Source organism: Pezoporus wallicus, unplaced genomic scaffold, assembly GCF_028554395.1.
Source record: "Pezoporus wallicus isolate ANWC-B61680 ecotype Strahan unplaced genomic scaffold, APGP_CSIRO_Pwel_v1 scaffold_7392, whole genome shotgun sequence".
Taxonomy (NCBI): Eukaryota; Metazoa; Chordata; class Aves; order Psittaciformes; family Psittacidae; genus Pezoporus; species Pezoporus wallicus.
Genome location: NW_026639923.1, coordinates 5,102,240 through 5,123,339, shown reverse-complemented (window position 1 = coordinate 5,123,339; position 21,100 = coordinate 5,102,240). Strand labels below are relative to the sequence as shown.

The 21,100-nt window shown below is 42.9% G+C and overlaps 2 protein-coding genes and 1 long non-coding RNA gene across 3 annotated transcripts; 1 reads left to right on the top strand and 2 right to left on the bottom strand.

Annotated features, from left to right (window-relative positions):
• Positions 1 to 1,911: 1,911 nt before the first annotated feature.
• LOC130603309 (uncharacterized) lies at positions 1,912 to 2,829 on the bottom strand. The gene is made up of 2 exons (XR_008973120.1): positions 2,530 to 2,829; positions 1,912 to 2,194 (listed from the first exon to the last, which is right to left on the bottom strand). It is a non-coding gene; the product is annotated as an uncharacterized LOC130603309 (long non-coding RNA).
• A 1,352-nt stretch (positions 2,830 to 4,181) lies between these two features.
• LOC130603304 (acyl-coenzyme A synthetase ACSM4, mitochondrial-like) lies at positions 4,182 to 13,926 on the top strand (the record flags this gene model as incomplete). Its single annotated transcript, XM_057416953.1, has 13 exons — positions 4,182 to 4,436; positions 4,891 to 5,101; positions 5,620 to 5,827; positions 7,670 to 7,813; positions 8,270 to 8,426; positions 9,875 to 9,954; positions 10,442 to 10,565; positions 10,940 to 11,020; positions 11,224 to 11,325; positions 11,682 to 11,809; positions 11,899 to 11,998; positions 12,589 to 12,708; positions 13,059 to 13,926. Coding segments are annotated over 13 exons (1,797 nt in total), but the record flags the coding sequence as incomplete, so codon positions are not given.
• Positions 13,927 to 15,229: 1,303 nt separating this feature from the next.
• On the bottom strand, positions 15,230 to 17,685 carry THUMPD1 (THUMP domain containing 1). The gene is made up of 4 exons (XM_057416954.1): positions 17,436 to 17,685; positions 16,934 to 17,114; positions 16,323 to 16,571; positions 15,230 to 15,746 (listed from the first exon to the last, which is right to left on the bottom strand). Exons 1-4 carry the CDS (start codon positions 17,643 to 17,645, stop codon positions 15,418 to 15,420), a joined length of 969 nt encoding a protein of 322 aa, XP_057272937.1. The 5' UTR covers positions 17,646 to 17,685; the 3' UTR covers positions 15,230 to 15,417.
• Positions 17,686 to 21,100: the final 3,415 nt, after the last annotated feature.

Below are 21,100 nucleotides of genomic sequence, written 5' to 3'. Positions count from 1 at the left end.
AGTAGTTGAACTCTATGACCAATGCTGTATTTACTAGAAGCACAAAAACACCAGTGCACAAAACCACCAAGCCCAGGGTTGTTTATCTCCCAATTTCCTTGTTCTGCTGTAAAGCCACTATGCAGTACCCATGAACCCATCTGCTGTTGTACCAAGAGCCTGGGAAAACAGCAAATGCGCTGCGTAGTAAAGCTGTTGATGACCTTTGAGGACAGCTAATTGAGTTATTAACTGGCTAACAAAGACAAGTCCCAGGAGGGGCTGTGCCAGGAGGGTTCTGCAGGTGGATCTCACCTCTTTCTTACTCTTAAGCTCTGAAATGGATATTGCTTTGCTTTCCACTTAGAAAGCACGAAATTGCCTGAAGTCAAAACCAAAGAGAAAGCAAACGCACAAAATGCTATGTCTGTGTAGATTACATCAATCTAAATGTATCTGAGCTTGCACTACTCAGGGGATAGATGAAAATTTATTTCTTTAGGAGCAGAATTAGACCTCAGATGAAAAATAAACCTTACTCTCTGGAGTATTTGCATGCTGTGAGTGTTAAATGTTTTAGGGAAATTATGAAAGTGACTGAAAGGAGGTGGTTTGGGATATTTTATTAACCAGTCCTTTGGAGATTCATTCCACAGAAAGTCTTCAGACTGTCCAAAATGTTGTACTTGAAGTAACAGACATGCAGAGAGGAACTGTATCATCTGCCTTGAATGGTTCTCTACATTTGCATCAACAGCTGCTCTAAATTCTACTTCCTGGGAGCAGGTAGTTAATTTGGTGAGCAAATGAGAAACTTCTCTGGATTTCATTGCAACTACCATAAAAATCATGGGTCAACTGTTTTTTTTTCCATGTGTGCTAGTGGAAGACTGCTGCAGTACATTCACTGTTTGGGGGCTGTCACCCTTTTTGTTTGTTCTAGGATTTTGTGGACAAGTTGGGCTGACCCATCCATGTGTGTATGGTTCATCATTATTGCACCGAATACTGGTTTATGACATTTACAAACAGTAGCAGCTGTGTTGTGTGTCTCCAAATGTATTTACATGGTGAAGGCAGCACGAGGGATGTCACTGGAGTTGTTGCTGTAAACCCCTGAGTGCTCATAGAAATTTACCCTGGGAAAAAGGCCAAATCTGTCTGCCCTGAAAATTTGTGAGCAAACTCAATCATTGGTTTCAGTCTCTCCACGCTGGGTTGAAGACGGGCTTAATGCCCTCTCATGTATGTACATTAGAAACACAGTGTGTTTGGAGTGGCTCTTCATGTGTGTATTGCACAGCTCAAAAGCCACTTAACAACCACAATAAAATGAGGAATGGGAGGAGTAATTTCAACATGGGGAGAGCAGATGGAAAATTCTGTGCTCTGTTACAGAGGCCTGAAGTTCCTCAAACCCTGACCCAAACATGGGTCCTCCTGAAGTGTATATTCAAATAACTGAGCACTGCACTGTGGCTTTTCTGCAGGTTTCACTGGGAATTTCATGTGGTTGCCACTGCTCTGTCCATTTTAATTTCTCTGAATACGTGAGCTACCAGGCAGCATAAGACATAGTTATCTTTGCTCCTAGTCTTGACTGAAAAATAGTAAGAGGAGAAGCAGAACCAGTTAAATAGCAGTCAGATCAGAAAAATGGGGTAATTCTCTTTTCAGATCACCTTAACATCAGTAAACACTGTCACTTGAGGCAGTCTGCTGCATGCCCTTTTTAAAGTGTTAAGATGAGAGACAGGTAGCCTGCAATTACTTTAGCTTTGGGTATCTGCATTTTCAGAATATCATATGTGATTTACCAAGCTGGGGAGGGTCATCTCCTAACACTACAGCAGTAGGTTGGGGGAGCTGGCTCCAAGTCTACAAGACACAAGAGACAGGGAGAGAGGTTGTATGTGACTTGTGCAAAGACACTGATGCCAAATTGGATAGTTTACTTCTGAGTAATTTCAGAGCTTACATTCAGTTTGCAAAAGTGGCTTGAAAGCTATCCAATATCCCTAACACACAGCAATTCAATGGTTTTCTTGGAAGACTGGGCATGCATTGATGCCTGCAGGGATTCTGCATGTGGTCTCCAGCAGCCTGGTTCTGCCTCTTCGTAGTCCCTTATTTCCATGGCTGTTCTTTGTGCTTGTTGTTTCTAGCAGCATCTCTGTTCCCTGACTCTGATCCTTAATTATACCCTGTACTGCCTCTATATAGAATCATAGAATAATTTAGTTTGGAAAAGACCTTTAAGATCATCAAGTCCAACAATAAGCCCAACTCTGCCAAAGTCCACCACTAAACCATGTCCCTAAGTGCTATGTCTACACATCTTTTAAATACCTATATTTATACACAGCCTGTATATATCATATAGTCTAATGTGTATGCTTATGTATAGCTTTTATTTATCTACATCTTAGTTTAAAAATATTTTTCCCCTTGCAGAGGTTATTGCTTGTGGTAGCAATACTAACAGACATTACTGTGACTGCAGGAGAATTCACCTAGTCCAAGTTTGCCAAGCTCACCATAATTGAATACCTGGAGATCCTGTGTCATGTCTTTCAGAGCATGGATTTTGTGTCTCAGCCCTTTGTGTCCCTTTTCATAGCAATTACTATGGAGTTTTCATTGTCCTCAGAGCTGATGTCAGAACTGCATGTATTTTGTGCACAGAAGTATCCGATCGTGGATATTATAGGTGATATTTATTGGCAACAGGCTTATGAAAATCTTCATATCTTTATCACACCAATTCTCATACTATGTTTAACTCCAGAATCTGAGAATAAAGCCCCATTGTTGCTATTTTCAAAGTCATTGGTGCCATAAAATAGTTATACAGTATAGTTATACAGTAATGTATGGTAGATTATCCATTCTCCAAAGGAAGTGAACCAGAAACACAATCATTCATACTCAGCACTCTTTCTATCTTCTCTCAGTTTTTTCAGTGATTGTGCCTTTCTCCAGAAGGAGATTGGAGAAATGAATTCTGTGCTCTCAGGGGAAATAATCCCCACCACGGAATCTGATGTGTGATCCTAATGAAGGGCCACAGCTGCTCAAAGAACTAGAGAGAAGCCAGAAGGCATTACTCACCAATTAAGTACTAGGCAAGATACATGAGGAGGAGTTGAAAGAAGTCTCACCTGATCACAAATAACACCTCCAGGTAAGCCCAACCTATTTAAACACCCCGAGAAATTAGTTTTTATTTAATAGTTGTTCAGATGTCTTCTCAAATGAAAGATGCCATCTACTAACATAAAAAAATATAACTCTATAGTGCTGTGTTTTATTCCTCTTTCTTCGCATGATTCTCACTTTTATGAAAGAAGGTGGACTACTTTCCTGGTTTGTCCCAAGCAGACTGAAGAAGTAGCTTCTTTCTGCAAGAACATCTTCTAGGTCTGAGTCTGCAATCACTGGCTCAGATCTAAGGGAAAAATAAACCAGCAGCCGTTTCCACAAAGATGTCACTGATTAACCGTGAGTTCTGGAATCTGGCTTTTTTAATGACCTCTTAGGGATAGAGATAAGAAATAATGTGTTATAAGCAAACTATGTGAAAAAAGAAAAACCCTCTTTTATTAGTCTCTGAAGCTGATGTATCCTGAGCACCATGTTCCCACACATATGGCCGTAATTCACTCTTTTGCAAAGTGTTTTCGAGGTAATGCAAAACTACAAACGGTATTTTGTAAAACCAAATGCAACTCTGTATATTTAAGGACAAATGCAAATGTGGCAAAAGCATTAGTCTGGTAAGCAAATCAATAATAGAATGTGGAAAGCCACCTCAGAGTTATTCATAAGACTTTGCTATCCAATTAATAAAAGGCAAATGCCAGTGGTGGGAGGGAACACAGTTTTTTCTGTGAACAGTAAAGAAGGCAGAGGAAATGGTACAATGTAGAATGCTCAGCTTAGCCACTACTTTGGTTGGAAAGAGTAGGAATTGTCAGCTCCAGGGGGAATTCTCTGAGACACCTGTGGGCAGATGGAAAAGTAGGAGACTTAAAAGTGGTACCAGAGCTCTAGCTTACCCATAAGGAGAGGTGGGATAAAATGTCATACAGATATGGACTTGCTGCTCTCATTTGGAGCCAACAGCCCATCTGGGAATATGCACACCGTAATACTATTATTGATTTTTCAGCCTCTTGTAGGAGGGAAATAATCATTAAAAAAACGGTTCTGATGGTTATTGTATCCAAAAGCCCCCATACATCTGCTTTTGTACCACAAAGATTTTACTTGTATTTCAAGTGTTGCAGTCCTCATGGAGCACCCACATACTCCGCAGATTATTCCACCAGTATCACAAGACTTTTGCACCTTTGAATTTCTCATATTATGAAGCTGTCAGTCGTTGTGAACAGGAAGTACCAGAGTACTTTAATTTTGCAAGTGATGTGCTGGACAAGTGGTCTCAAATCGAAAAGGTAACGTTTCTGACCCTGTAGATTCAGTATTTTTAGTAAAACTGTGCCCCTATCCCCAAAATCAAGCCTAAAACCATCACTGGCTTCAGTGGGACCAGAATTTCCTCCCCTATTTCTATTTTAGCATAATATTGACATTGCAGAGAAAGGAGAGGCAATTTGCTTGGCATCAGAAGGGACATGGTGCTTTGTCTCTGTGACTCTGATTCAGCAGTGTGTGTAGTGCTGGGGTTGTAAAAGCCTCTAAGTAAGTTATGAACATTGCAAATCAGGTAGATATACTCACCAACTTATAGTTGCCTTGAAAAAGGTCTCTTTTAAACCACATGTGTAATATCCCTGCCCTAGAATATGTCACACTATCAGATTCCACTTCCTGGACCATCCCAAAAGCTCTGCATGGAACTGCAGGTGTATCAGAAATAACCAACATGCTCTGTACGCTTGTGTATAGGAACGGAAAGGACCATCAAATCCAGCTCTATGGTGGATAAATGGAAAAGGAGATGAAATTAAATGGAGCTTTGAGGAGCTGGGCTTCCTGTCCCAAAAAGTGGCCAACGTGCTCTCTGGGCCATGCAGTCTGGAAAGAGGAGACAGAGTTTTAGTGATTCTCCCCCGAATCCCAGAGTGGTGGCTGCTGAGCGTGGCTTGTATGCGAACAGGTGAATTGTATCATTGCTAATGGTCTGTAGATTGGTTGTTACCTTCTATGCCGAAAGTTGGTTAGCAGTTCATTTAACAATTACTTTCTTATTTGACTGTGTAGCAAACATTTGACAATCAAAGAGGCTGACAGTGTAGTCTCTTATGACTGATGGAATTACCCTCATCATTTTGCTTTGCTTTCTGTGGCTTGCGTTGATTGTGTTAAATCGATTTGGTTGTGTTAAATCAATTTAACTTCAATAGAGTTAAGTTAAAGCTGCTAGTGTTTACTGCCCCAAAGTTATGCTTTCTACTTACATTGTGCCTGGAGCAAAGGATCTCATAAAAGCAAAAGCTATATTGTACTGCAGATCGGCACATCTGTATTCAAGTCCATGTGTGTGGCACTTGTTTATCTTCTTCTCATTTCTGGACTGAATGGTGCTGATTTTCAGCAATTCAGGAAAAGCTATGAAGTTATCAGGACTGAAAGTGACAAATACCTAATAAATTCCCAATCTTATTGCACTTTCAGGTGTTATCATCATCCCAGGGACCACACAACTGACAGCACAAGACATCTGCTATAGACTGCTGGCTTCCAAGGCTAAGTGCATTATTACAACTGATGTGCTTGCTCCTGTGGTGGACTCAGTTGCATCCAAATCTCAGTTTCTGAAAACAAAGGTAATTGTATCTGAAAGCAGAAGGGCTGAGTGGCTGAACTTCAGTGATTTGCTCAAGTAAGTGCCTTCTACCGTTAACTCCATCATTGTTACCTCTAGTGGAACATTTCTCATGTTGTTTAAATACACTTGTGCACTTGTGTCTAGATATGAGATAGATACCTTTGAGGGGGTGTGAGAGAAGGCAATTATGTCTCTTTTCTACAGAGCATTTGGAAATAGCCAAATTAAAAAATAAGTACAGTCTTACAATGACTAGTTTTTTTTATATATGACTATGAAATAATACAGAATAATGAACAGGAAAGCCTCTCTTATTGACAACTGTGGCCCGTTTACCCTGTAAAGCTCAAAGAAAAATATTCTATACCAATTATTCCAATCCATGTTCCTAAAACTCTACTATAATAAGGTTAGTAGGAATAGCTTTTCAGTGTGAAAGGCTAAAAAAGGGCACTGCAAAAATAACCTAATGTGTTTAGGAAACAACCTGCCTCATGGCTGAAAAGTAGCTACTAAAACAGCACCCAACAGACAGCTCTTCACTGCAGTGCATGGGACTGTAGAAAGGGTGGAAAGGCAGAGTGGAGAAGGAAAGCAAGTACCCTGCTAAAATCAATGTAGCTAAAACCATTATTTCAAGGTGGGATCCAAGCTCTTCAGTCACTTTAAGAGCTTCATAAGATGTACCATATGTTCTCACAACTACGGATGTCTGAACTAGTATTACATGTGCAGCTCACTGTACAGCCTGACTGTATTTGCATCTGTTCTTTTGAACAATGGCCCATTTCAGTGTCACTAAACTGAAAGACAGGGAAAGCACTAAGACTGCATTCTCAAACTTCCTAGAGCTACTAAAACATTGTCAAGTCTATTTGATGAATCCTCTTTCATGCTGGGCTAATATTCCATGTCTCAGTTCCACAGCAGAGAGTAAAATTGATTTTGATAAAACCTAAATATTGTCTGGAGCTGCATCAGTCCTGCAGAGGCTGTGCCTGGCGGTCAGGCAGGTAGGCTGGCTGGTTTCCCAGGATGGCTGCCTTGTGAAGTGCTGGCTGTCTGGCTCCAGGGTTAATCAGCTGTCAGGCTCACAGTGTTTCTAGAGTTCTGGGCTACTGTCCCGCCTGACTCGCTATCTTGCCAGATCACTGGCAGCCTCCCTACCTACTGGGATACTTGCCCAGTCTGCCCAGCTCCTCATGTCCTTGGCTGCCTTAGCCAACTGCTAAACCAGCCAGGAGGCTGTGAGGCTCTGGAGCGAGGGCTCCTGGACAGCAGGTCTGCCTGGCAGCCAGCACAGGGAGATGGCTGGCCTGGGCAGACTGACTTCCTATGCCCAACCTTGCAGGCATGGACAGTGTCTGCATGCCAAGTAAAAGCTTTTTGAACATCAGTCCTGACAGAGGAAGGGTTTTGCTTTCTCATCCTAGAAAGTGATGAGAAATATTTCCCTGTCACATGCCAAACGACTGAGAGTTTGAGCCTCTTCATACTTCCCAAACATGGCAGGGACAATTAACTAGTGGGACCATGTACCCAAAGAAATGGTGGGTCCTCCCTCAGCTTATCACATTAAGGATGGCAGATACGCTTTCTGGAGGGTGCTTGGGTCAAACACAAGGTGCTGGGCCCTTTTGGTGGCTGTTAAGGGAGGCAAATAAAGGTCAGCCAGTTGGTGTTTTTACTGTGGAGAAGGTGGACATGGAGAATAAAGACCAACATCAACAATGCCTTAATACAGAACTAGCAGTGCAAGAGTGAGGGAATCTCAGTAGTTTCTTATCACTCACATCTCACTATACAAAGTCCTGCATATATTGGGTACAGAGGATTGAACCTGAGTGTGCTGAATAATGCCAGCCACTGTTTCAATAACCTGTTTTTTCTTCTAAGGGCTGCCTCTGCTATCCATAACTGTGTGAAGACAAAAACCCAGGATCCCATGGCAATCTATTTTACCAGTGGTACTACAGGTTCACCCAAAATGGTTGAACATTCCTATGGAAGCTTTGGTCTGGGTTTTTTTCTCTTAGGAAGGTAAAGTATTCAGCTAATTATGTCTTTACAGCTCTGGAATGTGAAGCAAACAGAGAGATTTTGTGTGTGATAGAATTACGATAGATGATGAGGTGCCAGCAATACCGTACATGTAATTTCTTTCAGTCTCCTCAGCTGAATTATACCCAGGAAGCAAGGATCTATTTCGATATGGTCTGTGGCTCCATTTTAGAAATTACTTGCCTGTTAGGCTAAATAATGAATTAGGATATTGTTTGATTTTCTTTTATCAGTACAAAGGCTGGGCAAAAGGCATTTATTTGAGCTCCTGAGTTTCGGATCAAATTTACCATGCCTTTCTAAGGAAAAATAAAACCAAAACAACCACCAAAAAAACACCAAACAAACAAAAAGAACCCACAAAAAAATCCTGCCCACCTCACATTCCTAATTTCCACTTGCAGACTTTCTTATAGACACCTTTGTCTTCAACAGCTACTGGATGAATTTGACTCCCTCAGACATCTTGTGGAACATGTCAGACACCGCTTGGGTAAAGGCAGCTGCTGGGAGCGTTTTCGGGCCATGGTTCCAGGGCTCATGTGTTTTCATACATGCCATGCCACAGTTTGATGCAAGAGAAACCTTAAATGTAAGAACACCATGTTCATAATGAACAATTACTCATATTTCATGTTGTTTTCCAAGCAGGCCACAAAACTAAGCTTCTCAGGTTTATGGGATTAGCCGTTTTAAGATGACATAACTACAGGGTGATTGTTCTTTGATAGGAATATAATACAGGAAGGATTTTGCAGCATGACTCTTTTGGGCACAGGATATTACCAGCTGCTTCCGATCAGGAGGAGTTACTGGTATTACTTAAGCCTCTTCCCTACTGTATTTCACTACTGAAATGATAAATGAGCTGGCTTACATGTAAATTAATATTTTAATTACACTGTTGTGACCATTAAGGAAGTCAAGTCAGTACTGGGAAGCACTGAAGCTGTGAGATTGACTTGAAAGAAATTGTTCTTGAAAGAAATTGTTTTCAAGCTTCTCAAAGCAATCTGAGTTTTAATCTAACAGAAGAGGAACACTGCTGTTCCCAAAGGGCTCAAAGCACCTATGTGGAAAAGTGTATAATCCTAACATGGGGGTTATTTGGGGATTTGAAGACTGTTTCATTTCCATTTTAAAATTGTAGTTGCTGGTTTGGTTTTCTTTTTGTATGAGTTTCTTGGCTGCTTTACCCATGGCATGGCTGGAGTGAAAGCTGCTGAAGGAGAGGTCTTTCCCCTCTGTGAGCAGACTTGCATTGCAGGCAGAAAGGAGTTTAAAGAAAAAAGAAGTAAGGCTTAGCTCTGCCTGAGTGGCTGCGCATCATCTGCTGGTGGTGTGGGTGCGAATTAAAGATGCGTCAGAAAACAGACGCTTGACTGAGATCTTTATTTTGTTAGCAAGCTGCTCCTGTCCTGGCCCATGTAGAGGAGGATATATAAATATACTAGTCCAAACCAACCTTTTAATACAGCATTACTCACAACTCAGCCAGAGCTCGTGGAGACTTGGCTCTGCATGTCAGGCCTTTTGTTAGGACAGCTGGGGGAATTAGAACCTGTCTAAAGATTAGTGACAGTCCTTTTCAGAAAGCGTGGGGCTAGATAAAAGACAGGCAAAATGTTCAAAAGAAACGTGCAATTTTAGTTGCCTCTATTCTGAGGTGTCTGACTTCGTCCTAGGGTGAGATGTGGGTTTTACAGTATAAAGTTCCCTGCAAAACTTAAGTTGCTCCTCCAGGGCCAGGGTTTCATACCAAGGGGTGGTCCTTGTGCTTCAAGTAAGCATCAGGACAAATCAGTTACACCAGTGACTTACGACAGTCAGTGTATCACCTCTTCAGCTGATGTTTGAGCCCTGTAACATCTTTCCTGAATGCTGAAAGTGACACCAATTACTTTGCTTTCCATGTAAGTAAGTGAGGTTAAAATCAGGTCTTGCATTTTGTGCTGTAGTATACAATAGAAAGTAATAGTTTGCAGCAGGGTTTTTCCCAAAACAGTATTATTTAATCTTCTTTTTCTTTTTATTTGTTAGACCTTGTGCAGATACCCAGTGACCACTCTGTGCAGTGCACCAACTGCCTACCGCATGCTGGTACAGCACGACCTCACCAGGTACAGCATGTCTGTTAACAAGTGGCCATGCTGTGTCTGCAAGCTACTATCTGGCTCTTAACAGTGATTTCTACAGGACCTCATAGCCATTTAAACTCTTAGAGTAGTGGAGATTTGTTGGAGACAGATCCTTCTTTTTAGCACTGCAGAGAGAGGTGATGAAATCCACCCCTCAGGCACCTCCAATGCAGAGCAAGTTTTGCCCTGAGGCATTAAGGATAGTGAATACAGAGGCTGGTATTCAGCCCTGGAAGGCACAGGTGTGGCTGCACTGTTGCCACTCCTGTGCATCTTTGCACCCCACTGCTTAGGCAGCCCCTTTCCAGACGCACTCCAGTTAGAGCTCTAGATTTTCTCACAACCCTAACCCTTACTCTAAGAGAATCCGGTGTGTCCTGAAGTCACAGGGTTGAACATAACAATTGCCAGGGAGAGCATTTGTCCCCTTCTGTCTTCTGATACTCAGTAATGTCCTCTGCTTATGAAGGTATGCGTTCAAGACACTGAAGCACTGTTTGACTGCAGGTGAACCACTCAACCCAGATGTGATGGCACAGTGGAAAAGCCAAACAGGACTGAATATCTATGAAGGCTACGGCCAAACCGAAATTGTACGTTTTTTGTGAAGCTCAGCTGTCACTTGGGGCCTTAGAGTCTATCTCGTTCCTCTTAGTAAATATGGAACTGGGCCATACATATTTGATGAAAAAGAAAGATGGCATTAGAATATGTGGCAATTGCCTACAGGAGGGTTTATGGGTTTTAGAATTATGTGCTTGGTTATGATACTGCTTCTAAGACTACTTAAGCTGTAAAATATCTTGAACTATTTGTCCAAGACTCAGTGAAATTCAGTGTTTTGGCTCACACAAATGGAAAACTTACATTTTACACTAGCTCAACTATGGGCATAGTACAAGAACAGGAAGAGCCTCAGGAATACCAGTGAAAAATACCTGGGCTGGTTGTTTGTCTTTTCCAACAGGGAATGGTATGTGCCAATACAAAAGGAATGAAAATTAAGCCAGGTTCCTTGGGAAAGGCAGCTCCCCACTATGATATTTCGGTAGGTGGTCCCATTTTCTGCTTACTGTTGATTTCATAGGAAGTAGAACATAAGAGAGTAGACCATACTGTACAAGTTTCAGTACCATACAGTGGTATTCATGGCAGGCTTTTTTGGTTGAGCTGTTGGCTGTTGGTTAGTTTTAGAACATGGCTTTCTTAAAATGGGAAGTTATAATCACCCACTTGCCTTTTCTATTGCAGATCGTAGATGAAAATGGCAGTGTTCTGCCTCCTGGGAAAGAAGGAGACATTGCTATCAAAGTAGATGCCAAGTGGCCATTTACTTTTTTCACTCGATACGTGGTAAGCCTGAAGTGAATTTCCAGAGAGCCAGTTGAGGCCTGCAGCATGGTATGTATTTATACCAAGAGGAGCAGGTGCAGCACCAAAGAGCTTTGGCTCATCTTGACCTCACAATGTTTTGACTTACAACACTTCAATTCTCTATGCCAGTCTTCTGCAGACCTATTATGTGACCTTAAGTTCCTTATCTGGCCCTGTGATAAGTTTTCCCCTCTGGAAGAAGCAAGCACAAGCTACTGCATACTTGAGACAGAAAACAAGCAGTGAAAAATATTTGGGTAGTGAACAAAGAGGCAAAACTCATCTCTAAGGTTCAGGCTTCTCAATATTCAGAATAATTGTTGCTTGTTTAACAGGACGATCCAGTGAAAACTGCTTCCACAATCCGTGGGAACTTCTACATCACTGGAGACAGAGGGAGCATGGATGAGGATGGATACGTATGGTTTATGGGGAGATCTGATGATATCATCATCTCCTCTGGGTTTGTAGATTTCAGTTAAAATGCCAAGAAAGGTCTAAAAAATAAGCATATACCTTTTACTTACTAAGCATTTCATTTCTTCCTCCCAGGTACCGTATTGGACCATTTGAAATAGAGAGTGCCCTGATAGAGCACCCAGCTGTTGCTGAGTCAGCTGTGGTCAGCAGCCCAGATCCCATCAGAAGGGAGGTAATTAGCAGTCACTCTCCTGTTCACAAACTGCCTTGTATGACAGAGCTCACACTCAAGCTTCCACTGAACTTCTAAGATTTTTAATACAGCTACACAAACTTCTCTCCATCACTTCACCCAAAGCAAGGGGAGCAGTAGTCTGTGTGTACCCTTTTCTGTCTTAAAAATGAAAATATAGTACTTGGTTTCCTAAAGAACATGACACTGAGTATAAAGGTGACTCTGGTAAGAACTGATGTACACTTTGACCCACTGCCTGGGGAATTATATTCTTTAGCAACATACCTTTACAGAAAAGGCTGTAGCATCTAAGAACTGCTTTAAGCAGTGCTTTAGAGAACTCTAAATTTTAAGCAGAGTTTAAAACTTTTCTTATGTATCACTTAGGACCTTTACTAATGTAAGGTAGACTCAATCTTTTGTCCTAATTTTATATTTGCTTACACAAAAGCAAGATTTGCTGTATTGCAGAGGTATGACAGAATACACCTGTAGTGCAGGCAGTACTCACTCTCAATTAACTGCCTCATTTCTTAGGTTGCTCTGGTTGAACTAATGCTGCATTTTTATCCATTTTCCCTTTGTAGGTGGTAAAAGCTTTTGTGGTACTATCTCCTTCCTTTAAGTCAGAAGATCCAAAGAAACTGGCCCGTGAATTGCAAGATTATGTCAGGAAAGTCACTGCTCCATACAAGTACCCCAGGAAGGCAAGTAAACATAAGTGTATTAAAAAAAATAAATAAATAAAATCCCAAACACCTATTTGAACCATGGGGAGGCTACAAACAAGAACAGACTCAGTTCAAATGCAGTAACAGAAAAAGCCCAAATATTTGCCGTGCAAGAAAAATAACAAGCATTATTATTTAAAGAACCTCTTGGAAAAGAACAGATCCAACACAATCTAAAATGAAATTAGGAGTTATTTCCACAGTCCCCTAATACTTATTGAAATTAAGTAGGATGAAGACTTTAAGTAGGATGGAGCTGTTCTGAAAAAGAAAAAAACAATTTAAGTGACATATACTCATTGTAGTTTCTTCCTCTTTTGAATCAGATTGAATTTGTCCAGCAGCTGCCGAAGACAATCACTGGGAAAATCAGGCGGAATGAACTGAGGAACAAGGAATGGAGAAAGACTTAATTTTGATAAGCAATCTAAAAAGGCCTATCCCTATCAATTTCATTCATAATGGAGTTCTTCTAACAACTGTTAAGCACCAACACAGGATTACATTTCACCCACTGAGCAGTGACTGTAAGAATGCACAAGTATAAAAACTCCCAACTCTATGTTTTTTTAAATGCTTGTGTTCTTGCTTAAACAAAAATCAAGCCTACCTTGGCAAGGCAGATGCAAACACAACTTCCAGCCACCTAGCACTTTTCAGAATCACAGTACAAGTAGAAGTGATTCCAAATGAAGGAGCAGTGTGTTCATTCTTTTGAGACCAGATAATTTAATTCACAAGAGGCTTACTAACAAGGAGATCATGATAGTATACAATGAAGTTCCCAGAAATGGCCACAGATCTTGCATGCATCCAAATTAAGCACCCTGCTTGTATGAATATAAATAAATTTAGGAATTAATGTGTTAACAGTGAATGTTCAGTAAGGGCAAGTTATAAAAACAAGAAGGATGGCATCTTTTAAGACTGCAGCACAGGCATCACGTAAATGTCACACAGACACAGGCTTGACAAACAGCAGCTATTCAGCAGTTTCTTCTGAAGAACTGTTGGTCCTGTAGACACATACGAATGAGAAGGGTAAAAAAAAAAAACCCCAAACCAAAACCCAACAATCAAAAAACTACAAACTATCCATGAGTCTATCCTTGTCCTTAGTAAGTAAGGTAAGCAGGCTGTTTTGAATCATGACCATCAACATGAGCCACCAATAAACATTCACAGTTGACCTTCGTATCTGGTCTCAAACGATTCTTTCCTATGTGTTATCCAGACATTGCTGGTTTTAATTCACACACAAGCAGCTTTAAAATTTAAAGAAAACACTGATGGAGGTAAGAAAACAGAGTTTTAATAAATGGGTGGTAAGGGAAAGAGGACTTGGGAAAAGAGCTGTCTTAATTTTCCAGCTTCTGAAAGAATTTTGAGAAGAAGAAAATACAAATTCAACACTGTTGAGAGACTTTGACAAATCCTTTTCATTAAGCCAAGACAAGTAACAAGTGGTGTTCTTCAAGATGAGTCTTTTCCCACTGGCAACCCACAAGCTTTTATGCTAGAAATGAAATACTAAAGCTAGACAGCTGTACAGGAAGCATACTCAGAACCCTATTGGAAAGCAGGTTATAGATGCACTGGCTTTGGTTGTTTTTTAAGTCACTGGGATATCAAAAGAGCTGCTGTAACAAACAGGCAACAGACAGATTCACTAACATTACTTTCAATCTGAAACAAAATTAATACTGTAAAGCTAAAACTGTACCAAAAATTAAGCTTAATTCCCTTTATCCAGTATAGTTGAATGGAAGTTTCTTTCATAAAAAGTTCCCAAGCAGTATTTAAATTCAAATTTTGAGACCTAAATAAAAAATAAAAACCAAACAAAAAAAAGACTTCATAAACACCCCCAAGGATTAAGTCTTTGGAAAGAGCAGCAAAAGGCTGTTGCAGGAAATTACTCAAAAGGAGTCTGTTCAGCGACTACAACATTTCTTACAAACCAGTAACTGCTGTATACACAGCTAATGTAAACACACATGTAGTTTTTGCTGAAACCATCTGCAATGCCTGCACTATACTTCTACTGTCCTAGAACAGTCAAATCTATTACTCTAAATAGTCTCATAATATTCAAGTATTTTGATGATAGTTCTTCCCATTTACTTTCAACACTTAGCATATCCTTGTAGATCAATGTGTGTGTGTATATATATATATGTATATAACCCTCCATCAGACAGGAAATGATCAGGTTTAGCTCATTCTGTTGATCACACAGAAAACTGTATCTGAGTTCTGCAGTCACACAAGTTGTCAGATCACATCCTTAAAACCCTTCTGCAGTCAACTGTCTTTTTCAGATATCTCACTTTCATCAATACTTCCTTATACAGCTGACTCTGCACTGCCTTTTCACTTCTGTAGCCATCAGATATAACAAAGGAGAGTCAGTGTATGTCAGGATGGCCACATTTCCATATGCCATGCACACACTCCTGCTTTTTGTACTAGGTAAAGGCATTGCAGAACAAAGCTTCACCAGAAAGGTGAGCACTCTTGCATCTGTTGTAATGTCAGCGCCACCTGCAACAAGCATTGAATTCTTACACATGATAAAAACAAGATTTCAAAACAAAACCACTCTCCTCTTTAAAAACACCCTTTCAGAACTCTAGGGCAACTCTTAGTTTGGACTGTGTTTATCTTTCCCTTCTGTCACACTTTTTACACTGTCAGCTTATCATTCCCCTTGGGCTCAGCTTCTGTTTCACCTTGATTCTTGTGCTCTAGTTTTACTTCTTCTGAGCTCTTCTCCTCCCCCTCAGCTTCTGGTTTTACTACCTTGGAGTTCTGTTCTTCCGTCAAACTTGATGGGTTTTGTTGTTTGTCTTCTTTGTTGTTCTTCACCACCTCCTGTAGATTGTATTTTCTGAATAGAACATAGTCTCTCACCACACTCAAGCAACAGACGGTTTTTATTATTTCCACCACAACTGTATATTGTGGGTTATTAAGGTCGACTTTGTTTTCTGGATTGAGGCTGCCCACAATTCCTGTAAAACAAGATGTAGTTTAAAAGATGCTGGGAAAACTGTTTCAGTAAACATGCCCTAATGAAAGGAAAAAAGTTAAGAGAAAGAAAGCAACACGCCCCTTAGTTGTAACCAACTACTTGTTTTTGTAATTGCTTAAAATAGCCAAACGGAGCAGGACTCAGAATATACCAGCGTAACTGAAAAACTGTCCCACTGCAATTACCAAGAAACAAAATACTAGAGTAAGGTGGAGCTATTTTATAAGTCATATATTCAATGGAAATAGTGACACACTATTTCAACATAGCATCCAAAGAGAAAGCCTGACAGCATTAATTTCACAGCACATGTAACTAACATGCCAAACACTGGACTTGTTTCTGCTTGTTGTCTCTTGAGACATTAACACCAGCAAGGAATATTGATGTCAAGATTTTTTTAAGTCTTAGAGAAGCTTTTGTAATTCAACATAAAGATTTTAAGCAACAAATGTGTGTACCCATTAAGACCGCTTGTAATAATCTGACATGTTATGCATGCAGTTGTGGACTGCTTATGTACTTGTTCTCAGTTTTGTGAGAAATCCATACATACCTGCTAATTCCTTAATTACTTCTTCCCTACTCATATGACTGTTATTCCGAGCTTTGTAAACAATCTGAAAAGTACCCTTATTAGGGGCTTTAAACCAAGGCTCAAAAAATGTTTCTGTGTACTTTTTCATATCCTCCATAAAAGCCTTGCAAGTTCCAGAAATGGGCAGCATCCTCAGGATGACTCTTGTTTTCTTCTTTTTAGTGGCATGCATATCCTTTAATATATGGTGCACCAGGTTCTCAGGTTCTACAAGAAAAACAGCTAGGTATGAGAAACCAATTGAAGGCATTTTCTCCCTTCCTGACCCCTCTAAGTAACACAGTGGGGAAACACTCAGCTGCGCTGCTGTCAGTCTCAAACCCTTTTCTGTAAAGAGTTTTTTCCTATACCAGAACTGGGTAATCAGGGATTATTTTGTCAATGCAGATTCCTCTACCTTTAGCAACTCTGCTAATGACAAAAGTCAGGGGCTATGCGAAAAGGAGGGGGAAACCCTGTATGCATTTGATACACACGAGTTTCTTGGAAGTCACTCTCTGTGGCCTTTTACTAACACTGTTCAGTGTAGTTTACCCCACAGCATTACATAGCATCAGCTGATGTCCTACCAATGCCCTGGGTTCTGATGAAGACCACATTGTTGGCACCACTCTCCACCGACTGGAACCGCCGCAGCTTCTGCTCTGTCGAGGCACGGATCTGGCCGACCTCCTTCTTCAGGGCTGCCTCAACGTCATCCTCATCCTCCTCCCTCTCGCTCCCAGACAGCCGCTCCTCGTGATCTGAAAACTTCACACACGGCACGTCTCGTTTGAGTACTGAGCAACAGTGCACACAAAAGCCGCCAGCATGGCCCTGAAACCTGAAGGTGATGGGCAAGGACTTTTTATCCACCCAACCCTAGGGGTTGATGCCAGAGACCGCCATTTTCGTGTGTGGTGACCACAACCATGGGGTTTTACACACAGAGGAGGCTCCAGGCACCGCCCTCCCCGCCCCGCAGGGTCATTGCTGCCAGGCCGCGGGCAGCAGCGGAGCGGCCGATGCCGCGCTCCCCGGCGCCATGGCCGTCTGCCGCCCAGCCCCGCCCGCCCGCCCGCCCGCACGCACCTGCTCAGGCCCGTAGAGCAGGTCCCCGTACTCGCCGAGGAGGCTGTAGGCCTCCCCCACACACTTGCGCTCGTTCATGTTGCAGGTGATGAGGATGCCGCGCATGCCGGCCTCCAGCTGCCTCCCGCCGCCGCGGGGCCGCTTGGCCCGCCCCGCCGCGAAGTGCCCCTTGGGCCGCCGCTTCCTCGCCGCCGGCTCCGCCGCGGCCATTGACCGCCCCTCGCTGCCGCCGTCGCGCACTGCGATGGCGTCAGCGCCGCGCCGCCAGCCCGCCGGAGAGAGCGCCGCCCCGCGGCCCCTTACTGTCGTGCCGGGGAGCGCTGGGGGAGGCGGGCGCGGCGCCTCCTGTGGCGCATGCGGGGGAGCCGGGCCGCGGCCGCGGGTGATGCCGTCAGCCCGCTGCAGGCTGCTCTGCCAGCCGGTGCTGCTGTGGGCAGCGCAGCGCCCCTGTTAAAAGCGGAAACAAAACCGCTCCCTCTAAAACTACGGTTCACCTCAGGGGTCACATGTGCCGGGGGAAGGTTGAGCATTCCCCAGGCAGGTGCTCAGGACTCGGTGCGGTCGGCTGTGCCAGGCTGTCACTCGCAGCCCTCCATGCTTTCTCTCGTAGCCCTTCATGCTTTCTCTTCTGCCGAGCTTCAGTTCCAGCGTTAAAGTCTGGGTTCGTGTTAATGATTCCAGAGCGGATGATCAGTGGGACGGGGCAGGAGGGGATGAATGGTCAGTGAAGTGCAGGGGAGCAAGGAGACCTCAGTCCTGCTCAGCACTGGAGCATGAAACACTGACCTGTACACTCCAATGGGGGGACAGACGAATCAGCTGCTTCCGTGTCTTCATATCTAACTCCTGAAGGTGTCGTGGCGTAGAGGGACCAGCTGAAACAGAAACTCGTTATACAGGTAAATTTAGGCGTGAGGTACTAGAGAACATGTGTTGGGAGCAAAGGCATGGGCCACAGCATGGATCCTAAAGGAAGGTGTCTCTGTGCTTCCCTGGCCGTAAGAGCCTTCTCTGCCTACAGTAACTCTTGAGTTTCTTGGGCAATTAATAGGGGAGAATTAAGGCCCTCCTCATTTTGTGAAAACAGGTAGAGGAGTCAGGTAAGGAGGTTTCTCTAGGGGCAGGACTATCACTGACCTGCAGAGAATCCAGGTGGGCTAAAGTGCTGTCCTCGGGGGAGGGTTTGAGGTTAAAAAAAGTTAAGTTCACTGTGAGGGTGGTGAGGCCCTGGCATAGGGTGCCCAGAGAAGCTGTGGCTGCCCCATCCCTGGCAGTGTTGAAGGCCAGGTTGGATGGGGCTTGGACAACCTGCTCTAGTGGAAGGTGTCCCCGGCCATGGCAGGACTGGATGAGCTCAAGGTCCATTCCAACACAAACCATTCTGTGATTTTATGGAAGTAGGAAAAAAGGGATCTTCATGAATTGATGCAAGTTACAACCACAACAGGAGGTGGCGTTTATGTCTTATCTGAAGCTTTGTTCCTGCAAAGCCTTTGAGGTTCATACAATTCTACAGCAATTGTTAGACATCAGTGGGATTACTGACCATGCATAAATTAAGTCACTCAATCTCTGTAGGGCTGGGGTTGTGTGAAAGACTCAAAGTTGTGGTGAAGTATAGTGATAGTCTCTGGAGTTGGGCATGTCAGAACATGTTTGAAAAGTGAAGAAGTTCTACAGGCAGCTATGAGAGGTGCAGAGGAAATGCAATTAACCATACAGAATGTAACTAGGATACTTCAGTGTTGAAAAGTGCTGGAGGACTTGGAAATACCCACTGGTACTCTGCAGATCAGTTGTATGCCCTACCAAAAGAGTAGGTTACAGGTTAGGTCACTGTGGAAGTTAAGGGTTTCTTCTTGAAGTGGATACCTTTTTACCTACATATTACTGGCACATTTCCTGACTCTTATCACAGGCCATTGCTCTTAATGTTCATGCCTCCTCTGGAGTGATGTGATCTGGGTAGGGAATCCCTTTCAGGCTGTTCCTCTGCCATTCCTCTGGGAGACTTCCATCGCATGCATTTCAAAAAGCTGTTTAAAATATCACTACTGCAGACTGACTGTGCGAGCAGGTTTGTTGTTTGGGGAACTGTTTTGAATCAGTTTCTTTCTGCTGCAGTGAATGTTACAGGGAAGTGGTTAATATCTCATTGGAGAGTGCTGTTTACAGACATGGGCAGAACCCCAGGAGGGAGTTCTGGCAAAATTACAGGGCTTATGTGCCAGGAAAGACTGCCAGTGTCACCCTCACTGATCAGTACCCAGAGGACTGTTCTGCTCCCAAAACGTAAATGGATGTTAGCAAGCTCTCTGCTGATGTCAGAATCGTGATTTGAGGATGAAGATACAGTGGGAGCTATTTAGGACTCTGATAGCCAAACTCTTATGATGATGCCCCAATTTAAGCTACATCTGTCACTAGCTCCCTAGTGAGTGAAATCCCCTCAGGAGAGGCTGAAGGTAGAGGCACCCATCAATGCCACACTTGTGCCCACAGTGATGGTGGGCTGTGGCCTTAATGGCCGAGAGGATGGCACATGTTCCCTCCTGCCTCTCTCATGGGAGCAGAGCAGAGGAGGCAGCAGTGCTGGAGCACCACATGTGCCCTCTGAACATGAGGTAGAGCCCTTACAAAACCTCACAATTTACCAGGTATTAAAGCTGGCCCTGGCACCAGCTGCAGCATCCCAGGAATCGGTACACACTGTTGTCACGGCTGAACTGCTGTGGTTACGTGCAGAGCCCCAAGCTACTTGCTGAGCTGTGTAGTCACAAAACCAGTCACAAGGCTGTTGCTCCTGGGTTGCCCCAGCCACAGTGCAACAGATGTAATCTGGCTGTAGCAAGGTTTTATGACTGTGGTGAGTGGGAAGAGAGAAGGAAAAGGAAGCAGGAAAAGATTCAGGACTCATGTTCTACCTCCACTCTGAGCTCCACAGAAACCTATCAATCACCTTTCTTATTACATAGGCCTTGTCTCTATAGATGTAGGACTGTTTTTACAGTCTCAGGCTGTTCATGATGAGGAGCTAAACACAGTTATGTCCAGCCTGGCAGCAAGGACAGAGCAGAGGTATCACTTATCTGACACAATTATTCCTTTTACAGGAAAAACAGGTTTTGGCAGGCTGTAGATAGAACAAGAAACAACCTCTGGAGAAGATGCTTTACCTTCTGAAGTGTACTGTTAAAATCTGCTCCTCTGAAAATGAACCTTGGTGTTACTCTACCTTCAAATACATAATAAGGTAACATATTCTTGCTGCCCTAGTGACTTTTTCGCTCAGGAGGTGACTTTATTGCTACTGCTAAATGCATTAGCCCACTTTAAGGCACATTGCATGCATACGTTTCAAATCACTTCACGTATCAGGTAGGTGAGATACTTTCTAAAGGTCACACTGTGTGGGCCTATGCTTTTGCAATGTTGATTTAATTTGCAGAAGTACCGGAGAGGCCCAATTCCAGATGAAGGAAGTTCTTCATCAACTACAGAAATCCAAGGCAAAGTGTGTACTCACTGATGATTCTGTGGCACCAGCTGTAGGCTCAGTTGGGGCTGAATGCCAGTCTCTGAAATTCAAATTGCTTGTGTCAGAGAGCCACGGAGAAGGATGGCTGAACTCCTGAAGTGAGTAAATACCACTGTGAAAGCACCAT

What these genes read in the sequence shown, in the direction of transcription:
- THUMPD1 (XM_057416954.1), bottom strand. Translation starts at nt 17,645, where the DNA reads ATGGCCGCGGCGGAGCCGGCGGCGAGGAAGCGGCGGCCCAAGGGGCAC. An exon ending in CATCAGAACCCAGGGCATTG is followed by an intron (nt 16,572 to 16,933) that starts GTAGGACATCAG and finishes TTTTTCTTGTAG; the next exon opens with AACCTGAGAACCTGGTGCAC. An exon ending in AGTAATTAAGGAATTAGCAG is followed by an intron (nt 15,747 to 16,322) that starts GTATGTATGGAT and finishes CTTGTTTTACAG; the next exon opens with GAATTGTGGGCAGCCTCAAT.